Source organism: Tenrec ecaudatus, chromosome 1 (genome assembly GCF_050624435.1).
Source record: "Tenrec ecaudatus isolate mTenEca1 chromosome 1, mTenEca1.hap1, whole genome shotgun sequence".
Lineage (NCBI taxonomy): Eukaryota > Metazoa > Chordata > Mammalia > Afrosoricida > Tenrecidae > Tenrec > Tenrec ecaudatus.
Window position 1 is genome coordinate 310,917,179 of NC_134530.1, and position 27,912 is coordinate 310,945,090.

Here is a 27,912-nt window from a genome sequence, read left to right on the forward strand (position 1 = left end):
ATGACACCGTTTCTATGCTGATCAACCTTTAATTATAAAATATACCATTGTTATCATTGATGGCGGTGATGGAATTACTTTCTCTTTGCTTACTACTGCAATGCGTTCATGCAAACAGTAGCTGTACTGGTGTGGTGGTGGTGTCTGAGGGTAGGGTTTGGGCTGTGAGGGAGCAGCAATGAGTCCATTAACATGATCTCGCTCCCACATGTCCACAATCACCTTCAAGTTGATTGTGATCCATGGAAGCACCACTCCCTGTGGGTCAAAATAGGACTGCTCCATGGTGTTTGCAAAGCACCTGACCTTTTGGAAAGGTTGCTAGGCCGGTCTTTGAATATGCCTCTGGTTGGATTTGAACCTCCAGCCTTTCAACCAGTAGTCTAATGTTGCACCATTTCATTACAACACTCTCTTTAGCTGTTACAATTATAATTAGAAATTGATTCAAAATATACAATACTTTATAAAATGTAAAAATATGCACAATTGAAATCTGAGAGGCTTATTTTGTTTCAGGCTCATAAACATTAAAAATATGTATACATTTTATATAAAATTTGATAAGCACAGGTTTAAAATAAAAGTTCATTCAGTGTTAATAGTAAGTGATAACACAGACTAAATGTAAGTATTAGCAGTAGTAAGAATATAGAAAGAAGTAGTCACTGTGCAAAGCATTTTGTTTAAATTACCTTTATTAATTCTTACCATGACCCAAACAAACAAAAACAAACCTATCGCCATCAAGTCCATGCAGACTCATCGCCAGACAGAGTAATAATGTCCCTGTGAAGTTCTGAGACTGTAACTCTACAAAGTCAGAAGCCTCATTTTTCTCCCACGTGGCTGCTAGTGATTTCAAACTGCTGACCTTGCAGTTAGAAGTCCAAGACATAATCACTCCACCACCTGGGATTCTCAGTGGATTCTCTATAGCTCGGGTTGGCAAACCTCTACTCTCCAGCCATATGTGGCTCTTCTGGTATGTAAAGGATGCTCTGAAGTAAAATTGAAAAAAATTTAAAGGATATTATTATTCAGATAACGGTGATTTCTTTTCTTTATACATAAAAAATATATATATTAATGACTCTCAAAGACTTTAAAAACTGCTTTGAGAGACAAGATCAGCTCTTCCATCTCAAAGGTTTGCCAACCTCTGCTCTATAGTAACAAGCAGTTAAAGTATGTTACTATACCAATATCACTTTACAAGTGACTAGCCAACACCTAGAAAGCCAAAAAAAGCAAGTTAGCTGAAATCAGTAGAGGCTTAATTTAAAAACAGATTTTTCTCTATCTCTAAAGCTTAAACTGCTAATTTCTAAAAGAAACCATTGAACATTAAGGGGCTGTTGTAGAGGTCATGGGATATTAAATGTTTTCATTCATATTAGAATTTCACATAGTAAAAAGACCCTTCATCAAGAACTGAAATTACAGAGTGGCGCAGCACAAGCGTGCTGGGCCCATAACCCAGAGGTCGATGGACCGAAACCATCCTCTGCTAAGCTGTGTCTTTTAAAAAATAAATAAATAAAAATTAAAAAGAACTGAAATTACATCCCTACTTAGGTAGCTACATCATATTATCAGTGAATACAATGAGGAGACTTCAAAATGTTCATGGAAAAAAGGGAAAGATCATGGACTTTTTCCCACCATCGTTTGAAGACATTGTATCAAAGTGCTCAAACCCTTGCTGAGCGCTACAGTTACATTGCTTATGCGTTCCGCTATAATCACCAAGGGCTCCGTGGGAGAAAACCAGGGCCTTCTACTCCCCGAAAACAGTGAAGAGGAAACCCAGAATAGAGGTCTAGGCTGCCCTGCACCCCCATGTCACTGTGAGTGGACATAAATCCAATGGCATAGAGTTTTTTTAAGACTAGAAAATCCATTAGCTAAAAAAATCCACTTGTAAATCTCCATGGAGATTAAGCCACCACTGAATTTCTTATGGACCATTAAACAGAAGCATGAATAGTTTTGCCCTCTGGCAGGGTATGTTTGAATGTGACGACCATCATTCCCATAGCCAGTCCAGGGAGGGGCAGGTTCTCCCTCAGGGAAGGGACTAGGGGCATCCTTGATGGAAATTGGGTTGTAACATTCGCTCAGTCATAAGCCATGTCATGACTGTCTTGGTCAGATGGCCCTGAACCACTCCTGTAAATGAGTCTGCCTACAACTGTGGTTTCTTGACATACTGCCAACCGTGCTTTTTGTGTGTGACTGCTTCTTTTACCCTCCCCTTCCTTTGAAGGGGCTGAATTTCTGTAAATCCTTATACATTTGTTTATAACAAGATCTATCTTGCAACAACATTTAACCAATTAGCTACAGAGAAGATGAACCCAGGAGTTATTAACTGCAGCCTCTCTTGGAGGAACTAACGGAGAAAAACAAATACCACCGTGATGCCCACTGGCATGGAGTCGATTCCAATGCTTGGTGTGCCTGTGTGAACCGCTGACTTCCTCTAGCAGCTCCAAGCACAACCCACTACACCACCAGGGCTCCTCTGCCATGGAGTCCATGCTGGCTCCTCAGGACCCCATAGGACAGGGTAGAAGCGGGCCTGCAACTCCTCATGGGAGTAGAAAGCCACATCTTTCTCCTTCAGAACAACTGTACTTTCAAACCCTTGACCTGGTGGTGTTTACCAGCTCAATGGAGAACCACTACAGTGCCAAGGAGTCTGGGATAACTTGAATGCCTGATGGAGTATGGATTTTCTCTTTAAAAGACTCATTGGGGGGTTTAGCTACCTTTGAATATGTTTTTATTTAAAGCTGATATTGGGGGCAGAAATGTTTATTGCGCTTATATCTTCAGTATATAATAGTCTTTGCTTGTCATGATGGCCTTTATTTTGAGGCCTATAGATTGCCACTCCTATTTTTCAAAACTGATATTCATAAGATTGTTGTTGTTGTTGTTAGGTGCCACCAAATTGGCTACAATTCATGTCCACCTGGGTACACAGAAGGAAGCACTGCCCTGTCCTGCGCTGTCCCTACAGTCTCATGTTTGAGTCCATTGTGGTAGCCACTGTGCCAAGCCATCTCATGAAGGGTCTTCCTCTTGTGCTGAGCCTCTATTTAACCGAGCCCGGTCTCCTTTTCCCGGGCCTGGTCTCTCCTGATAACATGTCCAGGGGACAGGAGACGTTTCACGCGGATGTGTGTTCTTTTGGCAGTCCATGGTAATGCCTATATGCCATCACTCAGGTAACATGATTTCTCCTCCTGTCTTCCTCATTTGCTGTCCAGTTTGCACGGACGTATGAGGTGGTTGAAGAAGCTGAACACATCTTAGGCCTCCAAGTGACTTCTGGCTCAGCCCCAGATTTGAAAAGGACCATGGAGCCAGGTGTCAATGAGAAATGCTAATGAGGCTCATTTGTGGCAATCCCATCCCAGAGATTCTCATGTAATTAGCCTGGGGTTGAATCAGTTATTGACATATAAAACAAAGGAGTAATTTTGAATCTTGACTCATTTACTGTAAGGTACGGTATGATTTTCTCCATTAATTTCTTTTTGGCAGTTAAATTTTGTGCTATGCTGGAGGGGAAAAAAAGACTGATAGAGGTAAGAATCCGAGTGGCATAAGGGGCAAGTACACTGACCGGCTCACCAGTTTTAGTTCAAAACCACCCGCTCCTGTTGTAAGACAAGGATTTTTACCCTCCTAAATTCATGGTCTCAAACCCAGAACCAACAGTTCCATATGGTCACTACGGAGTGTGCATCATCTTATTTTCTGCTTTTTAGAGATTTTGCATTACTTTGTTATTGTTAATCCTTTGCTTTTAGATGTTTTTATGTATGCTGAATCCAAGATAGGTAATCTAGAAACAATTGTTTGGAAACTTGGCAGGGAAGGTTAGGTAGAGATGGGAAACTAATACCATAATCGATAATTGCATATTTCTAATCCGACTTCGCCTTTAGTATATACAAATTAAAATTGTTTCCCAAAGTGTTAAGCAATGAACCATACCCCCAAAGTTTATGCACACCCTTATACAAAGGTTTAAGACGTCCTTGCGAGTGGTAGGGGATATATATGTCCACAGAAGTTTGGCAAATATTGATACGGTGAGTTTAATACTTTGTAAAATTTAAATTTAAAAGCAAGTCCTTCAGTAAGTTAAGCGCAAAGAAAGCACTCATTTAGGAAGGCATTCCTTGTAACGGTTCTGCAAAGCACGCTAACTTTAGGGAATAAAAGCAGCACTACAGCTTCTCAAGTGAGAAGGTGGTGGCCCTGAAAAGGACCTTTTGCGTTTCTGCGAAAACGAAAGCACAGCAAGTAAATACCGCTCAGCCGCCGAAGCCGTAGAGGGTGCGTCCCTGGCGCTTGAGCGCGTAGACCACGTCCATGGCCGTGACCGTCTTGCGCTTGGCGTGCTCCGTGTAGGTGACGGCGTCGCGGATCACGTTCTCCAGGAACACCTTGAGGACGCCGCGCGTCTCCTCGTAGATGAGCCCCGAGATGCGCTTGACGCCGCCGCGCCGAGCCAGCCGGCGGATGGCGGGCTTGGTGATGCCCTGGATGTTGTCGCGGAGCACCTTGCGGTGCCGCTTGGCGCCGCCTTTGCCCAGACCCTTCCCGCCTTTGCCGCGACCAGACATGTTGACAGAGACAAAGTTCTGAAAGCCTTGGAGAGAAGTTAACTGAAACCGGCCTTTATATGTCCGTGTGCGGACCGAACTGAGAACCACCAGAGAGGAAGCGGGAAACCTCACCCGCCAGGGCGGGGCAGGGAAACCTAAGGGGGCGGGGAAAGAGGCGCTGTTCTTTCTCTGTTTTGTAATTTGGTAACTAAAATTGGTTTAGAAGGAAACCCTTAATATTGTGAAAATTCGGAATACGAACAAGAAAATTACAACCCGTTATCCTGCGACAATAAATAACTTTTGCTAATATGTTGTGAACAGATAAATGCCTGGTGTTGTCTGACTGCAAGTCGTTTTGTCATTTTTCAAAAAGCGATTGCATTTTTATCAATTAACCTTTTCTGAGATTTCCAAAAAGTTATTTTTCAGTGACTGATAATTATTCCTTCTTACGATTTCTCCTTAATACCAGCTCCGTAGCAATTCATAACAAGCCAGTATTTTCCAATTTCTGCTCACTGATGAATTTCCTTTTTGACCTGTGCCAAATTAATTTTTTTCTTACTATTATAATTTTGTGATAATTTCCCCCTAGGACAATTCAATTTTTGTTCCAGGTTGGTTTTTCATTTCTCGGAAATATATGTTAGGTTTCTAGATGGAATTACATCGGTCTTGCTTCCGGGCGCTGTGAACTCACAACAGAAGCATATTTTGTCATCCTAGTGACTTTTATGAGCAGGGAAGTTTCAGGTATTCGTCTAAAAAAAAACACATGTTCTGGAAAGTGTGCAAGGACGCGTGAGAGTTCACGGGTGAATAAAAAAACACACGTGGAAATAATACAGGAACCGGAGCCCCAAACCTACGATTGGGAAACCAGGAAATCCCATGAGACCAAGAAACAGAGGTCCAGAGCCCGAACCCCGCACAAGAGAGAGGCTCCCAAAGATTGCTTTTTACCCCAACGGCTGGGGAGGCGTGCTTGAATGTACGGCTAATCCTATTGGTAGAGTTAGGCACACCTGTGAGATTTCATTTGCTGGTCCCTAAAATAGGTGTGCTCCGGTGGACCTCCCACCTGAGCATGCACGGTTCTGGGTTTTCACTATAGGCACCATTAGTGTGCCTATTTCTTTCCAACCCCGTTATTGGGGCATGAACAACTTTTCCTTTAGAGCAGACATTCGGGAAAACAATTCTCTTTGTCCCTAATCTAGCCACCTGTCATCAATAAACATACAAAATATTATGTTTTATAAGTTTATTACAATCTACATTTCATTTCCTGCTTAAGGCAATTCATGTATATGGTTAATTAAAAAATTAAATGAGAATAATCGGCCATAATCTCATAATCTAAAGATCATTAACTTTATGACTATCAATTTTATGACTTCTAACTACTGAGACATTTGTTTTATTTTCATATTTAACAGTTTTAATTGTAAATAAATGATAATAACCAAATGATAATACCATTTTAAATTGAAGATCTCCTTTTTCAGTGTTTGTATACAGATCTGTGCCTGGGACAGAGGGTTGGATGGCAGTCTCTACCAACAGACAAGCCAGGGTTTAAATTGTGGGGTTAGTGCAGTTACTTTTCCTCCGTGTCTAAGTTTTGTCATCCATATAATGATGGTGAGGACAGTCATACTGCATAGAGGTATGCTAAGAATTAACGAAGATGATGGATCAAAATATGTAGCCCTGTTTATAGTTAAGATCTTCCCAAATAATATAAAACTTAAATTTATATCAAGTATTTGCTTATTAATATTGTTATGCTTGATTAAATTCTTACAGAGATTACAATTCTTATTTTATCTGCATTTGAATATAATAAAGTAGTTACGACAATAATTTTATTGTGTATATTTGTAGTTGTGTAAATCTTTACCTAAAACTGCATGTTTTGAGAATTTTTAAACAATCTGCTAGTAGAAAAAACAGTGATACAATCACTGATTTTCTGAGGTGTGTTCTTTTGCAACTTCTTCAATAGAATATTTGTATTAAAAAAAAAAACCAAACAAACCCAAAACTGTCATCCAGTCTCATAATGACCACCTAGGACAGGGTAGAATGGTCCCTGAGGCTTGCCAAGACTGTAATTCTGTATGGGAGTAGAAAACCCTGTCTTTATCCAGAGGAGCCGCTGGTAGATTTGAACTGCTGATCTTTTGATTAACAGCTCAATGAGTAACCCACTATGCCACCAGGGATCCTCAGTATTTTCTATATATTTCTAAATTACAGTAAACTTAGATTAAAAACCTCAGAAGACAGCTATAAACTCAAGTCTGGGTTTGCCTAGAATTGCAAAGAAAGTTTTGTATCTCCAGCTAGATAACCCCACAAAAGGTTCTCTTTAGTGATACCGGGGTCTTTTCCTGAATCACAGTCTGTCTAGACAGCCTGCTTTTCTGTAAAACAGTGTTGTAATGGTTGCAAGTTTTGCTGTGCCCAAAATATTAAACCATTCCCAGCAAATCAATTCCAACTCATAGTGATCATATAAACAGACCAACTAGACCCTCCAAACCATTGGATGAAAATCAGTTGAAATATTGCTTTTTTATTGTTCCCCAAGAGTGAAATCCCTTCATTTCATTAGTAGATATTGTTCAAAGGGGTGAGGAAGAGGCCCCAAATTAAGATATAATTTATATCAGCCTCTTCTCCAGGACATCATCCCCCCAATCAAAAGAAAAATAGGCTATCAGATCAATTTCAACTTATTGCCACCTAGTATGATAGAATAAAAATGCCCAAGGAGTTTCCAAGGCCAAATATTACATCTTAATTAATATTTATTAAATCTTCACATCAGAACAAAGGCAAGACCAAGACCAATGATCCAAATGAGGAAGACCATGAACATGAGGCCCAAATGGAGCCAAGCATTCACAGAAACTTGCCCACTTCAGTAGGCTCTGGAACTGTCACAAAATCACGATTGGTGCCCGATCGATACATCACAGTTGCATGCAGGATTAGAGAAGTGGGAAAGGGACCGTGATTTGGTATTGTTTCAGGTTCAAATAAATGATAGCCACTATAATGCCTTGATCTTTTTAGAAGAGTCTTTATTCAACTAGCTGGGCTACCGAGAAACTAAAGTTGTTTCTCCTCAGAGCAGCCCCGAGTGGACTTCTCAGTCCAGCTTTAAAGGCAAACTCATTTATCACCTGTGTAGGACTCAAGCAAGCATGGAGAGAAGCAGAAAGCAAAATTACTGCGTTAACTGTAACTTCAGAAAGAGTAAGTGAGCATTGAAAGGTACATGTGATATCAAAAAAGAAACAATTCCACAATTGATTGTAACATCCTGGTTAACAGAACAAGATTAATCACACCATTCAGATGACACCATCCAAAGGAACAATGTTGACAAATAATAAAAAGAAACAATATCTTGAAGAATAGTCCAAACTAATTATAATGTCTGGAACCTGGAAACAGGAGAGTACATTCCAAAATTAATCACCAGCAGAGACTTTCTCATAAAGGGAGGGGGAAGCAGGCAAGTCATCCAGAAGCCAACAAAAATGGAGTTTATTTTGCTAGTCTGTCTTTGCATAAGTACACTAGTTCACATAGAAAAGCTTACCAGGGGAGTTCCTGGCCCGCCAGCCCTCTGGAAGGAAGAAGTCTGAGCCAGGCCAGGCAAGCCTAGTTCCCTAAATTCCATCAAGGGCACACCCAGAAAATCCCTTAAAGGTGGGGCTGCATCCCCCGGGGCTGATTAGGGGAGTGATAGCAACTTACTTTCCAATACACTCTGCCTGAGGGCAAAGCTATCTGCATTTCTAGTTAATGGCCTAAAAGAATTCAATGGGAGCTGAATGTAAATGCAAACTGAGAAATGAATTTAGGACCCTCACTGTCAACCATCTCTTTCTTCAAACCTGGAGCTCAGAATTTAAACCCTAGTATAGAATCACCGTACTCTTGCTGAAACCCTTCACGGTATCTGGCCTGCTTTAAAAATGCCCACCTTCCACATTTCTCTCCTCTTTCCCGTGGCCAAACCCAACGGCGTCTAGTTTCTCAACCCCATTTGACTTTTAAGCGTCTTTCCCACTTTTCTATCACTTTATTTTTCTTCATGAGTATTCATGTTACTATTACACTGACACATTTTATTGACCTTCTGTTTCCAGTTTATCCGGGTTCTATGGGAACAAAACGCTGACTGCGATCAAGTCTTCCTTCTGAAGGCTGGAGCAAAGAATGCAGTCCTCCACGCCTCGGCCACCAGCTCACCCAGTTCAGTGTGCTAGTGGCAGGGTAGAGTTCTCCATGTGTATGAAGAAAGGAAAATTAAAGTAAGGGTAAAGTAGCCCAAGAGAGAAGTTTAGTACCGTTTCAGTATTTTGTGATCACAATAGAAATTCCATCTCTTCTATGATTACACATACATTTCAAAAGAATATGTAGATCCAAAGATTCCCTTGTGTTTGCCAAAAATGTAAAGATGTCCATAAAGAACAACTTTATTCAGAGAGAAGAAGGAGGGGTGGTGGTGGTGGAAGTATTGCCTATGAGGGACAATGGGATATTCCAATAGGGAGAACACTCTGAATAAAATCAGCAAGCAGCTCCAAGAGTTGGTGGGAAAAGTTTTTGAATCTGAGCGTCAACACATTTAGGAAGAACCAGGTGTGGGAAAGGGGATGAAATTGTGACACGGCCGGAGATTTTTACACTGGGGTCACTCAGCTTATCTGACCAGACCCCCCAAATCCAAACCTATTGCCCTCTAGCGGATTCCAACTCGTAGTCACCCAATAAGATAAAGTAAAAATGTCCCATGGAGTGTCTAAACCTGTAATATTTTCAGAAGCAATGAGTGATGTAGTCTCTCTTTAGCAGAGCAGACGCAAGTGAGAATGACCAATCTAGTGGTGGTGTAGCAGCCAAGCGCCTTAACCAGTGTCTCATGCCATTACAAAATGGCATTACCTCTTTGGAGCTTCTTAAATATGCGTGAGAATGTCGAGAAACTTTCGAAGCAATGTCAGTGCAATTCTTTCCATGCTGGACCTACCTTTGACTTACCAAACTCACTGCTGAATCGATCCCGACTTATAGCGCCCCCTAAGGAACAAATAGAACTGCCCCGCGAGTTTCCTAGATTAACTCTTTACAGGAGAAAAAAAACTTCCTTGGTCCCCCCGGGGCACGGCTTTTGGTTTAAAAATTGCTGGTCTTGCAATTAATAGACCAACACTAAGCCACTAGGGCTCCTACCAACATTTCGTTGAGGGAGCCAAAAATGGTAGAAAGATGGGAGACCTACCTTCCAAATACTCACACTATGCAAGCAATATTATCAGAATAAGTGGCCAGGAACCGTGTTTACTTAGCCATTTACTCTAAAACATGGTTGCCAATCCAGCCCCAAAGTCCCTGGCTGTGTATAGATAATTCTTCAAACGAGTCCAATGTCTTAGGTGAACGTGGGCTTTGGATTTACAATTTTAGTAAACCAGTCTGCTGTAAGTTCAAACAATTCAATATGCCCCCAAATTTTGCGTTTGATTATCATCTTGGTCTATGAAATTTCCATATGAAGCACGTGGCTCGCACTTCCATTAAATATTTAGGTAGCGCGGGTGTGTGTGCTCCCAAATCGCATAGTCTAATGGCTAGCTATCTGCTTCTGTAAAGATTTCCAGGTTCAGAAACGATATAGGGCTGCTATGAATCGGAAAGCTCTCAACGGCAGTGGGGAACGCAAAGGTGATAGAGAAATAAATGTCTCTGTATAAAGACTTCTAGTGTGAGGTTCCTGCAGTGGATCATGCCTCTGTTCTTTGCTTCGCACGCAGAAAGAATTCACGCCGAGGCAGGTTTTGTGACCCAAGTGAGCTTTTATGAAGGGATGGACAAGTTTCAGGTTTTCCAGGCTCAAAGGGGGACACGCTACTTCTGGAAAGCGTGCCAAGCTGAACAGAAGCCACACGAGTTCACAACTGGGCACGAACAACCACATGGTAAAGAGGACTCACATGTGTGGAACTTGGGGGGTGGGGATCCGGGGAGGCCAGAAGCCCTTGAACCCCAGAAGCTGAGAGAATGGGGAACAGAGACTGCCAAGAGGCTGTGGGGCGCTGAGTAGTCCGGAGAGGCCTGGTTGACCCCATTGGCTGAGTTATGTCCACCTGTGTGATGTACCTAAGGTAGGTGTGTCCAAGATATTGGTTTCACCTGGGCCTAGTGTCTGCGCATGCTCAGATTGGAATCTTCATTAGTGTTCAATGGTTGCCTGATTTTTCTTTGCAACTTCTGTGGTCTGAGAGGGACAACCTCGCTGTCCCTAAGTTAGCTACCTAACACTACTAAATAATTCAAGGGTTTTAATATTTTATCATTATTTTCATGTAGCGTCCACGTGTTTTGCTAAATAATAAAAGTGATGTAGAAACTGAAAAAGGCGATGGAGGTGAGAAAAAATAGCCCAGGCTTTGAGGATTAAAAAAAAAAAAAGACCGGAAACCAAAGGGACTACAATCCACTTTGACTCCTCCCACAGCCCCTCCCCTGACCAAGAAACTTCCCGCCAGAGCCTTCTCTGTTTTCACTCCGGTCCGCAGTACATTGCATACAAAAGGGAACTGCAAAAAGCCGAAAGGCAGTCTTCAGTTTTCTGAGTGAAAATGTCTGGCCGCGGCAAAGGCGGGAAGGGTCTGGGCAAAGGCGGCGCCAAGCGGCACCGCAAGGTGCTCCGCGACAACATCCAGGGCATCACCAAGCCCGCCATCCGCCGGCTGGCTCGGCGCGGCGGCGTCAAGCGCATCTCGGGGCTCATCTACGAGGAGACGCGCGGCGTCCTCAAGGTGTTCCTGGAGAACGTGATCCGCGACGCCGTCACCTACACGGAGCACGCCAAGCGCAAGACGGTCACGGCCATGGACGTGGTCTACGCGCTCAAGCGCCAGGGACGCACCCTCTACGGCTTCGGCGGCTGAGCAGCATTCTTTGGCGCCCCGCAGTTTGCTAGACGTTAAAGGCCCTTTTCAGGGCCCCTAAGCTTTCAATTTGAAGGAGCTGTGAAATACGAAACGGTGTAGATTTGAGGTTGCTGTGTTTATTCAGTGGGGTATTCGCTTCAGTGCTTGCCCTAAGGGTTGTACAAGCACTGAACTGGTAAACAGCGTTGCTTAAAGCCTACCACCATAGCTTCCTTGATCACTCCACTTAGGATACCAGACTGCACTCAACTGTTAAACACAAATGCCTTAAATTGATGTCCCCAAAGGGGCAAATTAGCAAAGTTAAGTTCATCGCTTTTGGTTATTTTTTTGCCCACAGCCTCCCCATTCTAGGATCAGCTTGTTCATATTCCGGGTTTTTTGTTGTATGATTTCTTTTTGCACTTTGCAAGTACACCTTACTGGGTTTTTAAATCCGTATGATCTCTGGATGTACCAAAGTTGCATTGAGTAATACTGAATCTTTTTTATCGTTTTCAAAAATGCCCCTTTTGTAGCCTATCGTTAAAATTTCAGGCATCAAAGGCAAAGAAAACTCTTGAGTTGTGAAGTTTTTCTGATAGCTGTAGGCATAGTAATAACTGAGAAAGTTATGATAGATTAATCTATATATGTCTATTAAACGGACTAACTGGCAAAGTATGAGAAAGAATAGTAAACAGGAGATTCTAATGTCTACATTCTCATCCAATACTTAAAACATTTATATGAGATAGGCTATGTTAACTAGTTAACATTTTAAAACAATTGGATAACGTTTATGTGTGGAACAAATTGCTATGTGAATCCACAAATTTAGCTATAAATTCTAAAACTGCAGAAAGTACAAGGGGGCTTTAAAAAGGGGCATTAAAAAAGTAAGCATTGTCCAAGAACTTTTTAAGCCCCCTTGTATTTACACTGAAATCCTAAAATCCAAATTTTGCTGGACTTTAAGCATAAAATACATGTGGGATTTTAAGGACATAAGAGAAATTTGCAAATTGTGATTAGGTACACTTTTAATTAATATTCATTTATGCATTCATCTAAAAATATATTAAAATTAATGTAATCTGCGTTTCCCTTTTTAAAAACAATGTAGTTATTATCCTCGAAGGGGAAGGCTCCAAATTCTAGTATATTTTGCAGAGTCTCTTTTATAAAATGTATTTAAGTCTTATCAGGAGAGGCCAGTCCTGAAGAAGGCATCATGCTTGGTAAAGTACAGGGTTATCAAAAAGGAAGAAGTCCCTCGGTGAGATGGACTGATAAGAGTGGCTACAACCATGGCCTCATATGTAAGAACAGTTGTAAGGACGGGGCACGGCTGGGCTGTCTTGTGTTCTGTTGTGCATAGTGTTACTGAGTCAGAATGAACCCCTATCAATAACCAGGCCAAGACAAGACAAAGGATCAGAATGAACAGGACTGTTATGAGGCTATAATGATGCCCAAATGGTCCATAACCATATGGCTAATTATAGAACATAGAAAATACAAGCAATTTGTCACAAATCACGCAAAATGATCACCATTTATCAAAATCATAAATGACAATCGCTAAACTCATCACAGTCCAAGGCAGGCTATAGAAGCAGGAAAGGGACCGTGTTTAGGATAAGCACGCTTTTGGAGATGGGTAACATTTCCAGGATTGGTACTGACCACCACCACCTCTGCCTTGGCCTGCATGTATGACTCAGGACCATGTGACCTTGGTACTCCAATATCCAATAAGGGCACACTCAGGCAAGTCCCTGAGGACCACACTGCCTGGGTAGGCTAAGGGAGGAGTAATCCTCTTTCAAACACATTGTGCCTGAGGGCCAAGCTTTTTACATTGCAGGTATGTCACGTCCCGCGGGACATTCAATGTGGATCCTGGAGGAGAGAGTGGGAATTAGGGGGACAAGAGACAAGGAAAATGGAGACAAGACAATATCCTGATCAAGTCTCATTTTAATGAACAAAGAGTTACAGCTTATATGGGCCAGCAAGGTGGGGGGGGAGGGAAGCATCCGCCACACATGCAAATTAGGCTACTTTGGTAACAGGCCAATCAGGGAGTTCAGGGGAGCGCGCCATGCCCATGAGTCAACAAGGGCTTGCAGTGGCATGTTTATGCAAATCAAGCACAGGCGAGGACAATCTTTTACCCAATCAAGGGGATGCAGGACTCAGATACTTATCTAAAGAGAATCACACCTTGTTTGCTCAAGCTTTACAGCTGCAGTGCTCTGTCAAGTAGGCTGGGGTAGAAGATTACCCAGAGCTCAGGCTAATAAATTCCAAGTAATAGCCGGGCCTCATGGCTCCGGACAGGTCCTAATAAGTTCCAAGTAATGGCCGGCCTCATGACTCCAGACACAGCTCAATAATCAGAATCAACTCAATGGAGACTGAATGGATTATGTCAAGACTAAAAATAGACTTAGGGTTCCTCCTGTTAACTGTTGGTGTCAGGTGTTCTCTAGTTTGTCCTGACTAAGAAACCCTGTGGATAACAGGACAAAACACAACCGTGTCTTGGGGCAACCTCACAACTTGTGAGCCCATTATGGCAGTCACTGTGTCAGTCCACCTTATGGAGGGCCTTCCTCCTTGTTGCTGCATCTCTACTTTCCCAGGCATGATGTCCTTCTCCAGGAACTCATCTCTCCTGGCAACATGTCCAAAGTATGTAAGACAGAGTCTCACCATTCTTGCCTTTAAGGGCATTCTGGATGTTCTGCTCCCAAGACAGATTTGTTTGTTCTTTTGGCACTCTATGGTAACTTCACTGTAAATTGTAGCCTTTCTCAAACCAAGAACATAGAATGCAAATTTACTACATTACTGCCCCCCCCCCGCAAAAAAAGCAAATCAAACATTTACCTATTTTAAATATCATGAAGACTTATGCAATCACCACCGCAATCAATTTCAGAACAGTTTTTTCTTATATTTATTGTTGTGAGACTCTGTCAGGTTTTCAAGGGCAAATGGGATTATAACCACAGCCATAAAACTCAAACCAAACCCACTGGGGGTCAGGGGGAGGGGTAACGAGAGTGAGCCTATCAGACAAGTAGAGGTGCTCCAGAGGGCTTCCAAGGGTTTAATCCTGATTGAAGTAGACCGTCACATCTTGCTCCCGCATAGCAGCTGGTGGCAGTGATATTAGACCTTACATTCTGGCTACTAGGCTCGAAGAAGACTAGGTGTGGCTGACAGTGAAAGCCCTAAATCCATTTAAGTCTCCATATAGATTCAGCCTCCATTGAATTCTTTCAAGACATTGTGAATAGCCTTGCCCTCAGGCAGAGTGTGTTTGAAAGTGGATTTCTACAGTTCCCTTAGCCAGTCCTGGGATCCTCCTCCTTAGGAACTTGCCTGGATGAGCCCATGACAGAATTTGGGGTGCTCGGGTCCGCATGCTCATGACTCATACCTGGACTCCCTTTGTCCCAGTGCCCTGAGTCAATCTTGAAAACTTTTTTAAAAATCTATTTTAGTGTGTGGAATCCAGTGATTCCATCTTTTCCTGCTGCTGCAGTTCTGCCTGCAACTGATGTATCCATCTGTCACCAATCACGCTTTTGTGACAGTTTCCTTTCTTTGTACCCCATGTCCTAATTGAGTGACCTCATTTCTGTAAATCCCAGCCTCCTGCTGGTCTCCCACATCAGTGGGTTTTTTTCTTTCTCTTCCTGTTCTAAGACTTAATGGAAGTGTCTACAAATTGCATTTGAACCTGGGACCTTTTTCCCTCCCCAATAAGCAGCTGAGTTGTTAATCTCTGTGCCCGGAGGGCTTCTTAACCATAGGCACAGAGGTTAGGAATTAGAATACATGGTCTCTTTCTACCTCTACAGGAGCCGAGGTGGTATAGTGGGTTGCCCTATGAACTACCAATGAATGACACAGTCAGTAGTTTGAAAGCATGAGTTTGGTTTTCTTATTTGAAGATATGACCCTGTAACGGGTAAACAAGGGCATATTCAGGAGTTTTACTTAAATCAGATGGGAAAGCTTCCTTACTTGCAGAAAGAACATGAAGAATTCATAAAACACGCTGTTTACTCGGACCACAGGGTTCAGACAAAATTCAACATTGTCAATTTAAAGGAATTCAATAAGCGGAAAGGAGGGGGTAAAATGCTGTAATCTCAACAGTAACACTGGCATGCAAAGTCCTTATTTGGTGAAGACAGAGATTTGCAAGTCTCATTAAAAGCCATCCCTCCCTAAATGAGTGAGTCAGCAGTGCTTAGGCAGCCTGTTTCTGTCAGGAGCTCCCAGCACCTTTCAATGCTCACTGGCAATTTCTTGTCAAATCGAGTCACTTCTGTTTCCCTATAGATGCCCCTGAGACAGGCTTTGCAGCCTGGGTGACTAGTGACACGTGGTATTTGAATGGCAATAGTTTTATGTGCTAAACTGAGGGACTGGATGAGAATGTAATGCAGCTAAAGTCTCTGTGCTCATAATTATGGGTCTGGAAAGCCAACTCCGATGGGGAGACCTTTATGGTTATGAGATATAAATAATTCTTAATACACATTCTCATGTCTGAACACATTCCCTCCAATAACCCCTGGTAAGGATATGTCATAGAGACTACCATATAAGGTATCTCTTACCTGTGTCTGCCTATTCCGTGCCTGGAGGTTATCTATGGATAAGAGCAATCTGGTTCTTTCTACAGCTAACCCATGAAATGTAGCAAACCCTCTCCTGACTTCTCTTGCTGATACTGATCAGATTGCTTACCTGGGAAGGGCTCAGGGGTGTTTGTCAACTAGCAAGTGAAATATCTGATCACTATTACTCCAAAGGCTTCCTAACATGTCTGGTTGCTTACATTTGACCTTTACACGAGTTACTTTCAGAATTTTACTAAGGGCTCATGGAATCTGTGGGTTTCCACAACTAACACCATCGTTTCCCGGTGAAGCGGCAGCTGATGGCTTTTAACTTGGACCTTGCAGATCGCAGCCCAACATGTAACCACTACGCCACCAGGACTCCTAAGGGATCGAGAAGGGAGATTTTAAATTGCCAATAATCCCATTTTTTTAAAGTTCTGTATTAGTCTACGTCGTGTTACATCCTTTTTCTGCAGATGTGGGTGGCTCTAAAAAGAGCCTTTGGTTTGGATGGGAATTCTCAGTTGCCGCAGAGGAATTCCATCTTTTACTTGCCCTTAGCCTTGTGGTGGCTCTCGGTCTTCTTGGGCAGCAGCACGGCCTGGATGTTGGGCAGGACGCCGCCCTGCGCGATGGTGACTTTGCCCAGCAGCTTGTTGAGCTCCTCGTCGTTGCGGATGGCCAGCTGCAGGTGGCGCGGGATGATGCGCGTCTTCTTGTTGTCGCGCGCCGCGTTGCCCGCCAGCTCCAGGATCTCGGCCGTCAGGTACTCCAGCACGGCCGCCAGGTACACGGGCGCGCCGGCCCCGACCCGCTCGGCGTAGTTGCCCTTGCGGAGCAGGCGATGCACGCGGCCCACCGGGAACTGGAGGCCGGCGCGGGAGGAGCGGGTCTTGGCCTTGGCGCGAGCCTTGCCGCCTTGCTTGCCGCGTCCAGACATATTTCCGTTGTTCCAGGTACAAGAATCAGAACTAACTGCTCAGCAGTAGTACTTTTTATAATCATTTTCAGGCGCGAAAAAAGAAGTCGTGTCATTGGTTAAGTTTGTAGCCACTGCTTAACCAATGGAAATGTCCCATTGTATATATTTTTGTTCTGATTGGGCAAAAATCAAGTTCTGGCGTCATTATGACGTATCACCAATCAGACACTAGGTTCTTAATTCTTCCTTATTTGCATGAAATTTTCTATAAAAAGAAAAGACATGCTTGTAGCTTTACATCTCTGTTGAGAGACTTGTTCTGCTTTTACTCAACATGCCTGAGCCATCCAAGTCGGCGCCCGCCCCGAAGAAGGGCTCCAAGAAGGCGGTGACCAAGGCGCAGAAGAAGGACGGCAAGAAGCGCAAGCGCAGCCGCAAGGAGAGCTACTCCATCTACGTGTACAAGGTGCTGAAGCAGGTCCACCCGGACACCGGCATCTCGTCCAAGGCCATGGGCATCATGAACTCGTTCGTGAACGACATCTTCGAGCGCATCGCCGGCGAGGCGTCCCGCCTGGCGCATTACAACAAGCGCTCGACCATCACGTCGCGGGAGATCCAGACGGCCGTGCGCCTGCTGCTGCCCGGGGAGCTGGCCAAGCACGCCGTGTCCGAGGGCACCAAGGCCGTCACCAAGTACACCAGCGCCAAGTGAGCAAGCAGTAAATTGGCAGTAAACGCACAATAAAACGGCTCTTTTAAGAGCCACCATCCATTCACAGAAAAGGCTGGTGCTTGTTTTTGTCCTTGGTACCGCTTAAACCTTACTGAAACCTTAGTAATTACTAGAAAACCTTTATTACATGGCAAAGCTACTTGTTCCAGTTTTGCATTGTATAACTGTTTGCTGCGAAAAGATAAAATAGGTCTAATATTTGATGTTTCCAAAGCCTGGTGGAAATAGTGGCTCTGAGCTTTTATCAGTTAGGGATCTTACACACTTTTGAAAATGAATTGGAAGTTGCAAGCAAATCCAAGCTTAGGTCTCATTGAGCCCGACCCCGAACATGCGCGGGCAGTTTGAATTTGTCTGGGGAGCGTTGATTGGCTGGCAGCGTTCTGGATCTGTGCCGACCGCTGACTGCTATGCGCATGCTGAATCAGACCCGATCTACAGCACTTGAGAATAATTCCTTTTAGACAATCTTTATTTTCTCCATAGGACTCCCGACTTCTCCGGAATGATTTTTACTATTTGCCTGGAATTTATGTTTCCAAGGGAAATGCAATTCCCAGCTTGGGAAAGTTTAGCGCCGCCGTGTGGTGTAGTGGTTAGGGCTTGAGCTGCGATCCAGCGGGAGCTCCGCGGAACAAGACTGGGCTTTTTATGCCAGTAAACAGTTACAGCTCCGGAAACCTACAGGAGGTCGCTGAGTCCGCATTGACTCGATGGCAGTGAGTTTGATTTTTGAAGTGGGTGGAGTGGTTCTATTTAGGAAACTTGCCTTTACCAGATATTCGAGTTAACACCACCTCACCAGAGGAAATAAGTGCAATGAAGGCCGTGGTGACGGTGCTTATTGTCTCTTCTGAAACAAATCAATCTATTGTAGAGTTTTACCTTTGACATTCTAAATACTGCTTCTGACTGCCTGGAACCACCAGGGAAAAAGTTCCAATTCATCAGGTAAATGAGAACCAATTATTCACCAAATTGTATTGTTTCTCATAATCTATTCAAAATCAGCCAAGTTAGGCCCCTTTTAGGTAAAAAGCCAGAGTCTGAAAAGCTGATCTACTATGAATGGATTTGGGTTTAGGTAATTTAAATAAATTAGTACCTAATGTATTTAAAGCCTCCACATCTAAAATGGATCCACATGTCTGAAACAATGATTAGTTAAATCATTTTCTTTTTGATTCAATTCCTACACCTCTTTTCAAGGTCTACTGTAATCTTACCAGTTCTCTGAAATTTCTGCCTTTTCTTAAGCTGCTGTGTTTAACACCTAAACATTTGGAAAGGGCTTTCACATAGTTTTCTTACAACTGGTTTGTTGTATGTACGATGTATGTAGTTAGGAAGTGTACGTTCACTATGTCGTGAAAAAGAGGGAACAAAATCCAAGCCTTTCTTCTTTTCCATTGCTAATGATAACTGGGTCTTGTGGATAGATACAAAATAGAAGATTTGTAGGCCATGATTTGTGGCTCAGGGGAGAAAAGAGACCCCAACTTAAAGTTTAATTTATAAAGACCCTAAGCCTGAAACAGGACAAACAATCTGGATGAGATTGATTATCAGCACAAGGCCATAAAGCTTTTGCAATGTGGTCGTTTAAACAGGATCTACAGAGCAGATGAAACACAAAACCATGATAAGGGGCAGCTAAACTCATACCAGTTTCAGATGGGATGACAGAAACTGGAAAGGGACCCCGATTGGAATACATACACTCTTTCACATGGAAAAGTTTCTAAAATTGGCTCATGTCCCTCGGATCATGGCTAGACTGCCCTAGTACCCCAAATCCCATCAAGAACACACCCAAGAAAGTCCTGCAGGCCTAGACTGCCCCTCTCTGCACTGGTTAGGGTGCCTCAAGGGAGAGGGTTTCACTTTAAAGGCCAGGAAGAATTGAATGCAGTTTCAATCTATGTCAAACTCAAAAAGCTAAGACCAACAAGTTAATTGCAGAGAGGAACTGCCCCTGTAGGCTTCTGAAACTAGAAATCACAGGAGTAGAATTTTATCCTCCACAACAACAGGGGGCTCCTTGCAACTATGTGGAAACCCCAAAATGGATTTACTATAAACCATAGCGTTCCTCCGATGTAGCCCTCAGAAGTCAGCTCTGATACACTTGCTATACTACACGAGACCCTGATATTTCATTGAGCTAAATAATCAGATACTTTCCAAGCTAAATGTTTTTGTCTTTTCTTTTTCCCCTTGTAACAGGCTCAGAGGAGGGTCAGCTGGTTCAGTACAGACATGAGGGAAGTTTCATTGCCAAAGGAATCAAGTTGCAATTCCTTGGATCCAGGGGGTGAGAGAAGGAGAACAAGGGTTAGAAGTGGGAATGTTAAAAAAAAAAAAAAAAAGTGGGAATGTACTGAATATTGAGCCAGAGAGGAAAACATTGTCTCCAGACCCCTTGATAAGCAGCCCGAGTCCCAGATTCCTGGATAGTGAGAGATGGCCCTCATCTGTGTTGGGGCTGAAAGGAATCCTGTTGGCGTTGGGCTGCAAGGTTGGCAATTCAAAATACCAGACACTCTTTTGGAACAAGCCTCTGGAAAAGGACATGATGCTTGCTAAAGTGGAGGAGCCGCGAACGAGAGGAAGGCCCTCAACAGAACGGACTGACACAGTGGCTGCAACAACTGGCTCAAACATAAGAAAAACTGAAGCTGGCGCAGGTCCGGGCAGTGTCTTGATCTGTTGTACACAGGGTTGCTATGAGTTAGAAGCTACTGGATGGCAGCTAGCCATAACAACAATTGACCTGTCCAGGTTATAATTTCAAAATGTAAGTGTCTACATGAAATGCAGTGATTGGTACTGTTATTTGTCATAGGAGCTCAAAACATTGCATTCTTACAAATCACTCTTTTTCTTTTTTCTGGCTCATACAACTCATCACAATCCATACATCCACTGTGTCAAGCACATTTGGACATTTATTGCCATCATCATTCTCAAAACATTTTTCTACTTGAGCACTTGGCATCAGCTCCTCATTTTTATCCCCTCCCTCCCTCCCTCTCCACCTTCCCTCCTTCCCGAACTCTCGATAATTTATAAATTATTATTATTTTATGTCTTACACTGTCCGATGTCTCCCTTCACCCACTTTTCCATTGTCCGTCCCCCATGGAGGGGGTTATATGTAGATCCTTCTGATCAGTTCCCCCTTTCTACCCCATCTTTCCCTTACCCTTCTGGTATCGCTACTCTCATTATTGGTCCTAAGGGGTCTATCTGTCCTGGATTCCCTATGTTTCCACCTCTGATCTGTACCAGTGTACATCTTCTGGCTTAGCTGGATTTGTAAGGTAGAATTGGGATCATAATAGTGGGTGAGTGGGGGTAGGAAGTATTAAAGAACTAGAGGAAAGTTGCATGTTTCATTGGTGCTATACTGCACCCTGACTAGCTCGTCAACTCCCCGAGACCCTTCTATAAGGGGATGTCCAGTTACCTACAGATAGGCTTTGGGTCTCCATTCCACACTCATTAACAATGATATGATTTTTTGTTCTTTGATACCTGATACCTGATCCCATCGACACCTCATGATCACACAGGCTGGTGTGCTTCTTCCACGTGGGCTTTGTTGCTTCTCGGCTAAATTGCTTTTAAGTCCCCAGACACTATATGTTTTCAGAGCTGGGCACCATCAGCTTTCTTCAACACATTTGTTTATGTACCCGCTTTCTCTTCAGCGATCATGTCGGGAAGGTGAGCATCATGGAATGCCAGTTTAATAGAACAAAATGTTCTTGCATTGAGGGAATACTTGTGTAGAGGTCCCGTGTCCACCTGCTACCTTAATACTAAACCTATAAATATGTGATGATAGAGCTATTTCCCCATTGTCATATATAAATATATTTACATATGTACATGCCCATATTTAGACATCTATCAATGTCCTTTGACTCCTAGCTCTTTCCTCGATTTCCTTTTACTTTCTTCTGTCCCACTATCATGCTCAGCCTTCATTCGGGTTTCAGTAATTGCTCTTGCTTACATTGTCCTTGACCAAGCCCTACCAGGCCTCCTACACCCTCCTCACCATCAATTTCAGATCACTTGTTGTTCTCTTCCCCTAACCTCCCCCTTTCCCATGTCCACCTGGAACAGTTGGTCCCTTTGTTTTCTCCTCCAGATTGTTTATCCTGCCTATCTTATCTATATAGACCTGCAGAGATGATAATATGCACAAAAAACAAGACAGAGCAACTCAAAGCAACAAAACAACAACAAAAACCAAAGACAAAGCCCCTCCCCTGCCAAAAAAAAGCCTGCAAATACTGTATTTCCAGGTCTATTTGTTGACCTTTAGGAGTGTTTTCTGGTAGAGTCTGCTGGGGTGCCATGCACTGGTCCACAGTCTGTTTTCAGTATTTCCCGGGGACTTCGTTGCTCTGTTCCCCTTGCTATCTGTTGCATACCTGTAGTCTTTCGCCTCAGTGTGGTGGGATCAGATCAGGTGCAATTCCAGCCCTGTGTCTCCAGTGTTGTCCTCTGTAGCGCTATGGGTCAGTGAGGAATGCCATGTCTCATAGTGGGGCCGGCCATATGGTCCTCTCTGTGCATTGGCTGCTCTGAGCGGGAATATCCTCAAGGCTTGGTGGGCCAGGATGTGCTCCCCTCTCTCTCCCTCCAGATTCACTTGCTCCTGTGTGCTCTGATCAGACATGTCCCTCTCCCTGAGCTGCAGCTTCAGTGCTGTCCTCTGAAGTGAATTCTTCTGCAGGGAGGGGGGCTGTCCACATAGTTGGGATTGGGGCTGGCCTCTCAGACCTCTCTATTGGTTCCCTGCAAATCACTCTTTTTCATTTAACACAGAGAACAAACTATCGTCCTATTTCCAATGTAAGTTTGACAAAGATATTTATTTATCTTCCAATACTCAATGCCATTGAGTCAATTCTGATTCAATTTTCTTTCTTTCCTCATTTTTATTTCTAAATGATTATTTTCTCTATGAATTATATTATTTGTGTTTATATAATATTTCTATCTAAATATAGAAAATGCATTTCTAGTAATATTGTAGATTTTTAATTCAGAATGGAGTCAATTTCATTTTTTTCATCAACTCCCCCTTTTCTTCTTGTTCCTAATTTAGAACCATAAAAGTGTTAAGATGTCTTTTAATTATCTTGTCTATATGTATAACAGAAAGGTATCCTTATTGTGCCAGGAATAAAGAGTTTTCGGAATAAAAGAGTTTCATTACGAACTAAAAGTTTGTTAGGTTAGAAAAAAATTAACTTTAATTTGAATGGGAAATATCAGTATTGTATGGCCGGATCAATACCAGGCCGGCTCCTAGCAGCGAGTGACCTTGAATCTCCCATACACACCTGCAGAGCTGACCAGAGCTGGCTAGTGGTCCACTGTGTTCTCAACCCTAGGCTCTGCACCTGGCATGGCCCATTTGTCTCAGTGCTCGCTTTGCTCTTGGCCGCTGCTCTGCACCAGGCACGAATACACCCAGAACCAGGAAGACACCTTATATTCCAGAAACCTGGACATACCTGTATCTCCCAATCCCTGACTACTTTACTTTGTATAAACTCAAAACAGCCCAGTCACATGTTCCCTGGCCATAAAAGCACCACCCCTGTAGCCTGGGGCATGACTCCCTCAGCCCGGGGCACTGTGGACCATGGGACCTCTCCCAGGCTGGGTTTTTCTCCCCAATAAAGGCTGTTTGCTCTAATTTGACTAATTTGGTCTCTGGCACCTTTCGACTACCTTACAAGTATGATCTTAAATCTGTTTTTAAACAAAAGCTCCCCCCACCAACCCCTAAGCACTCTTCAAGGAAAATGTTTAAAGGAAATGACAACCCATGAACAAAAAGAATCCCCACCACCTACACTATAGGAAGTTCCCCAAGGCCTTTTCCTAAGAACATACATGACAACTTGGGGATTTGGGTACCGGCTATGGATTGAATAGATGATAGAGAAATAGCCAAATGTTATGTGTGGATCTGAGGAGATCACTACTCAGACAAAATCATTGTAAAAATATTTTTGAAAATAGAGGATTATTTTGTTTTAAAGGGCATTGGATTGGTAGCACAAAATTTTTTAATTTTCTCAGGTGTGAAAATTTGTTTTCTTCAAGTCCACCCCTGTTTGGATGCTTGTGAAAAGAATCATGATTGAAATAAAATGCTTCTGATTTTCTTGCCCGCACCCCCCTCAATGTATGTGTTGGTAATGCATGAAACAAAATTGGCTCAATGTTGGTAATTGTTGAAGTATGCATAATAAGTACAATTTCCTCTTTTCAGTATTTTTGCATATGCTTGCTTATTTCCTCCCCCTCCTGCCCCCCAACATTAAAAAATAAAGTCGGATCAATTAATGTATACATGTCTTATTTGGTTAACAGAGGGTCACGCTGAGGGAAATCAAATCGGCAGAGAAATTCTGGTAACTAGACTATGTTAAAGACCAGAGGAGAGTACGGATTTTTAGCAAGAGTGAAAAACGACTGCCCTCGTGTGGCCATTTTGGGTAAACTTTTGGTTTATCAACTTTAGGATTTAATAGTCGGATGTACTGAGAATAATACAGTGAGCGATTCCATGTCCAACTCAGTCGCCAATTACCCAGATCCTGAAAAGAATCATGTTATAAATTTCCCATTTATCTATTCAGAATATCTTAATACAAACACAAAAACATCCTTGTGAAGCCTTTGTGACTACTGGTTGAATGCTCATGTCACTGTGCCCTTTAAGTTTCTCTCGCTGTATACACTCACTTCCTGGTTCTGTTTCCACGGAAAAGGGCTCAAAAGTTTTGAACATTTTATGGCATTTGTTAACAATTAACCACTCTGTTTCAATTGTCAAGGGATGGTTTGATAATGAAAATAATATATAACAATAGCTTTACTAATACAAAAGATAATACATAGCATAGTTCGGTCAATGCAGTTCATTAAAGTTTCCTATGATTTACCATTCTCTGTTGTTGTTTTTTTTACATACCTGTTACTATCACAGGGTGGCAGGATTCACATCAACCACAGTTGAATGTAAAAAGACCCATCAGCATCCAGATTAAGTTCCCATGGCACAGATATATAGATATTTGCAGTAGTTGATGAATTTACATTTACCCAGTAATTATAATTCATGAAGTGTCATTTGGCCTCCAATACTGCTGCTTTCAACACAGCAGCTGCTTTCTACAGGTAGCTGCTCTCAACACAGTAGCTGCTCTCTGCACATGCGTGACTGGTCCGCATAAGTACATTATGGTGCCAACCCCGTCACACCAGTATGTGTACGGGGTGTATGTGACGGGGTTGTCACGAAGATGTCATCACGCCTAGTACTTGTATGTGGGCATATCTGATGTAGGCAGACCCACCTGGAGACAGATACAGGAGCAATGTCTTGGTTCCTAAGACCATTGGAAATATGTGTTTTATGATGGTCTTAGGCAACCCCAGTGAAAGGGTCATCCCACTCACGTTCTCCTAAGTAAAAGTCATTCCCCTCAATGTGCCCCCTGTAATAATTCAAAATTTAAGGTGCTGTTTGCAAACACAGGGTCACTGACTATACACTTGGAGGTCAACTGCTTGAAGGCGATCTGTCTAAAGGTTATCTACCATCAAAACCAATATGACCTTATTTTCTGTTCCACCCTAAGTAGGGCCCACTCCCTTCAGATAAGGATCATAGCTTGTTCCACTGGAGGAGAGCTCAAAGACACCTAATGTCAAGCCAATTCAGGGGAGACTAGGGTTAGGCTGCCATCTTGACTCTAGAGCCCACCCATCTTGTTACATGTGTACCTTCCTGTCCCATGTATGCCCTTAGTACAACCCCTTCTGATTGTGTGTATCCTCCTAACTTGTCCCCCTCATGTTACATGTATGCTTTTAAGACAACCCCTTCTTGCTTGCCTGAGATTATATAAATCTGTGAGAGAATAAAGTACAGTCTCATTCTGGCTCCAGTCATCATGAAAGAGGTGAGCCCTAGCATGTTTTATCTTATCTGATTTCTCTTTAATTAATCTCTCCTTGGACTCATTCAGTGTGGGGAGGCTGGTCTCCCCACCCCCACCCCCACCCCACCCCCACACCATTTCTGTCACAAAGAATCCTTTGACCCAATCTCCTAAACTAAAAATTTGAAAACAGGAAGATGTCTAACGTGCTTATATATTACAATTTACCAACTCCTCAGAGTATTTTGCAGCTATAAAAGACTGAATTTTAAAGAAAAATATTTGATGTGCTGCTAATTGGAAGAGTTGGGATTTAATTTTAGTGCAATTGTTATGAAGGCCTGTCAAGAATCATAAGTATAGCCAAGAGAATCTGGCCGTTACAAGAGTAGATTTTTGTTGTCACATTAAAATAAATTACCTTCACATGTCTTAATTCTTTTTAAACATCTGTGTCCATCTTGTAAGTATTGTTTCTTCACTTTTGGTCCATTTGTTTTTGAAAATCTAAGTAATGGAAGTTGTTCCTTTTGTGTGATTGTCCCGATACACAATTTTTCTGCTGATCTTATGGTTTTGATGCATTTTATTGTGCTGCTCAGAGAAGCCATGGTTTCTTAAAAACAAAAACTCAAAATCCAATCAAGTCATTTAGTCCAAGCAAGGGGTGGTGAGGAATTAGAATGATCAAACTCTTTCTTCCTGTTTTATGAAATATCTCTCCCTTCCATAGGGTATATGTTATTAAATTAAGCACTCTAATTGGATGATATTAAAAAAAAAAGAATTCCCAACATGCCATAAAGGGCATCATATCTCGGTTTATAAAGGAGCAATCACAAATGTGCCATAGTAGCTAGACAGGGGATTGAGGAAACTAAAAAAAAAAAAACGGAATAAGGGGGAAAGGATTCTCCTGGTGAGAGTTGGGGCTCTGAGCAGACTTTATAATGGCTGGACACATCTGAAAAGTTTTCTAAATGAAAAACATTCAGACCGACGAGGATGGGATTCGAACCCACGCGTGCAGAGCACAATGGATTAGCAGTCCATCGCCTTAACCACTCGGCCACCTCGTCACTGCACACATTCATCATCACTTCCTTTCCAGACTTTGTATTTAGTGACTCACCTATGCTCTTGGATAAAAGGCTGGTGAGACACTCCTCTGGCAGGTTTGGCACTGATCCCCATAAACACTAGATTCTGCCAAATGCAAGGTCGGGGTTCAAAACCAGCAGCTTCCCGGCAGGAGAAATAAGAGACTGTCACTCCCCTAAAGATGTACAGCCTTGGAAATGCTGTAGGTCTGCCAGTCCGAATCCACCCAATGGCAGCGGGGTGTGGTTTTTCATCTCTACAAGAACAGACAAGGAACTGGAGTGGAATAGCTTTTAGGGAAACGAAAACCAAACGAGCCCAAACAAAACGTGCTTCGCGTCCACGGGACTTGGGAAAGTGGTGGATGACTTCCTCTCCAGGGCTCCCAGGTCCATAGGAACCCGAGTGCAATCAGCACAGGGTCGAAATTGGGGTGGGGACGGAGGCGTGGCTACGGGCCAGGACACGCCCTCCCTCCGTAGCCCCGCCCCACCCTCGCACTGGTCCCACCAGACCTAGCGTTTTCTGAGCAGGAGAATCTAGTGCGGTGATGAAGAGAGATTGGAGGAGAAGCTCCTGGGGACGAGCGGTTACGTGTTGGGTTCGCTAGCGGTTCGAAATCTCCGCTGAAGATAGATGGGTTTACCAAGGTTTTCAGTGAGAAAAACCCCGCTACGCAACGGGTTTGTTTTTTTATATCATTTTATTGGGGGCTCGTACAATTCTTATCACAATCCATACATCCATCCATTGTGTCAAGCATATTTGTACATTTGTTGCCACCATCATTCTCAAAACATTTGCTTTTTACTTGAGCCCTTAATATCAGCTCATTTCCCCCCTCTCCCCTCATGAACCCTTGATAATTTATAAATTATTATTATGTCATCTCTTACACTGTCCGACGGCTCCCTTCACCCACTTTT

The 27,912-nt window shown here is 43.0% G+C and overlaps 4 protein-coding genes and 1 non-coding gene across 5 annotated transcripts; 2 read left to right on the forward strand and 3 right to left on the reverse strand.

Moving 5' to 3' along the window:
- Positions 1-4,160: 4,160 nt before the first annotated feature.
- Positions 4,161-4,662, reverse strand: LOC142427904 (histone H4). Its single transcript, XM_075533031.1, has one exon. The coding sequence runs from the start codon at positions 4,644-4,646 to the stop codon at positions 4,335-4,337; it is 312 nt and encodes a 103-aa protein (XP_075389146.1). The 5' UTR covers positions 4,647-4,662; the 3' UTR covers positions 4,161-4,334.
- A 6,637-nt stretch (positions 4,663-11,299) lies between these two features.
- On the forward strand, positions 11,300-11,611 carry LOC142427914 (histone H4). The gene has a single exon (XM_075533040.1). The coding sequence runs from the start codon at positions 11,300-11,302 to the stop codon at positions 11,609-11,611; it is 312 nt and encodes a 103-aa protein (XP_075389155.1).
- A 4,986-nt stretch (positions 11,612-16,597) lies between these two features.
- LOC142427859 (histone H2A type 1) lies at positions 16,598-17,185 on the reverse strand. The gene has a single exon (XM_075532969.1). The coding sequence runs from the start codon at positions 17,183-17,185 to the stop codon at positions 16,793-16,795; it is 393 nt and encodes a 130-aa protein (XP_075389084.1). The 3' UTR covers positions 16,598-16,792.
- A 297-nt stretch (positions 17,186-17,482) lies between these two features.
- On the forward strand, positions 17,483-17,912 carry LOC142427885 (histone H2B type 1-J-like). The gene has a single exon (XM_075533014.1). It carries the CDS (start codon positions 17,502-17,504, stop codon positions 17,880-17,882), a length of 381 nt encoding a protein of 126 aa, XP_075389129.1. The 5' UTR covers positions 17,483-17,501; the 3' UTR covers positions 17,883-17,912.
- Positions 17,913-26,882: 8,970 nt separating this feature from the next.
- On the reverse strand, positions 26,883-26,964 carry TRNAS-GCU (transfer RNA serine (anticodon GCU)). Its single transcript has one exon. It is a non-coding gene; the product is annotated as a tRNA-Ser (tRNA).
- Positions 26,965-27,912: the final 948 nt, after the last annotated feature.

Bases quoted from the DNA above. Each gene is read 5' to 3' on its own strand.
- LOC142427904 (XM_075533031.1), bottom strand. From the start codon at position 4,646: ATGTCTGGTCGCGGCAAAGGCGGGAAGGGTCTGGGCAAAGGCGGCGCC.
- LOC142427885 (XM_075533014.1), top strand. From the start codon at position 17,502: ATGCCTGAGCCATCCAAGTCGGCGCCCGCCCCGAAGAAGGGCTCCAAG.
- LOC142427914 (XM_075533040.1), top strand. From the start codon at position 11,300: ATGTCTGGCCGCGGCAAAGGCGGGAAGGGTCTGGGCAAAGGCGGCGCC.
- LOC142427859 (XM_075532969.1), bottom strand. From the start codon at position 17,185: ATGTCTGGACGCGGCAAGCAAGGCGGCAAGGCTCGCGCCAAGGCCAAG.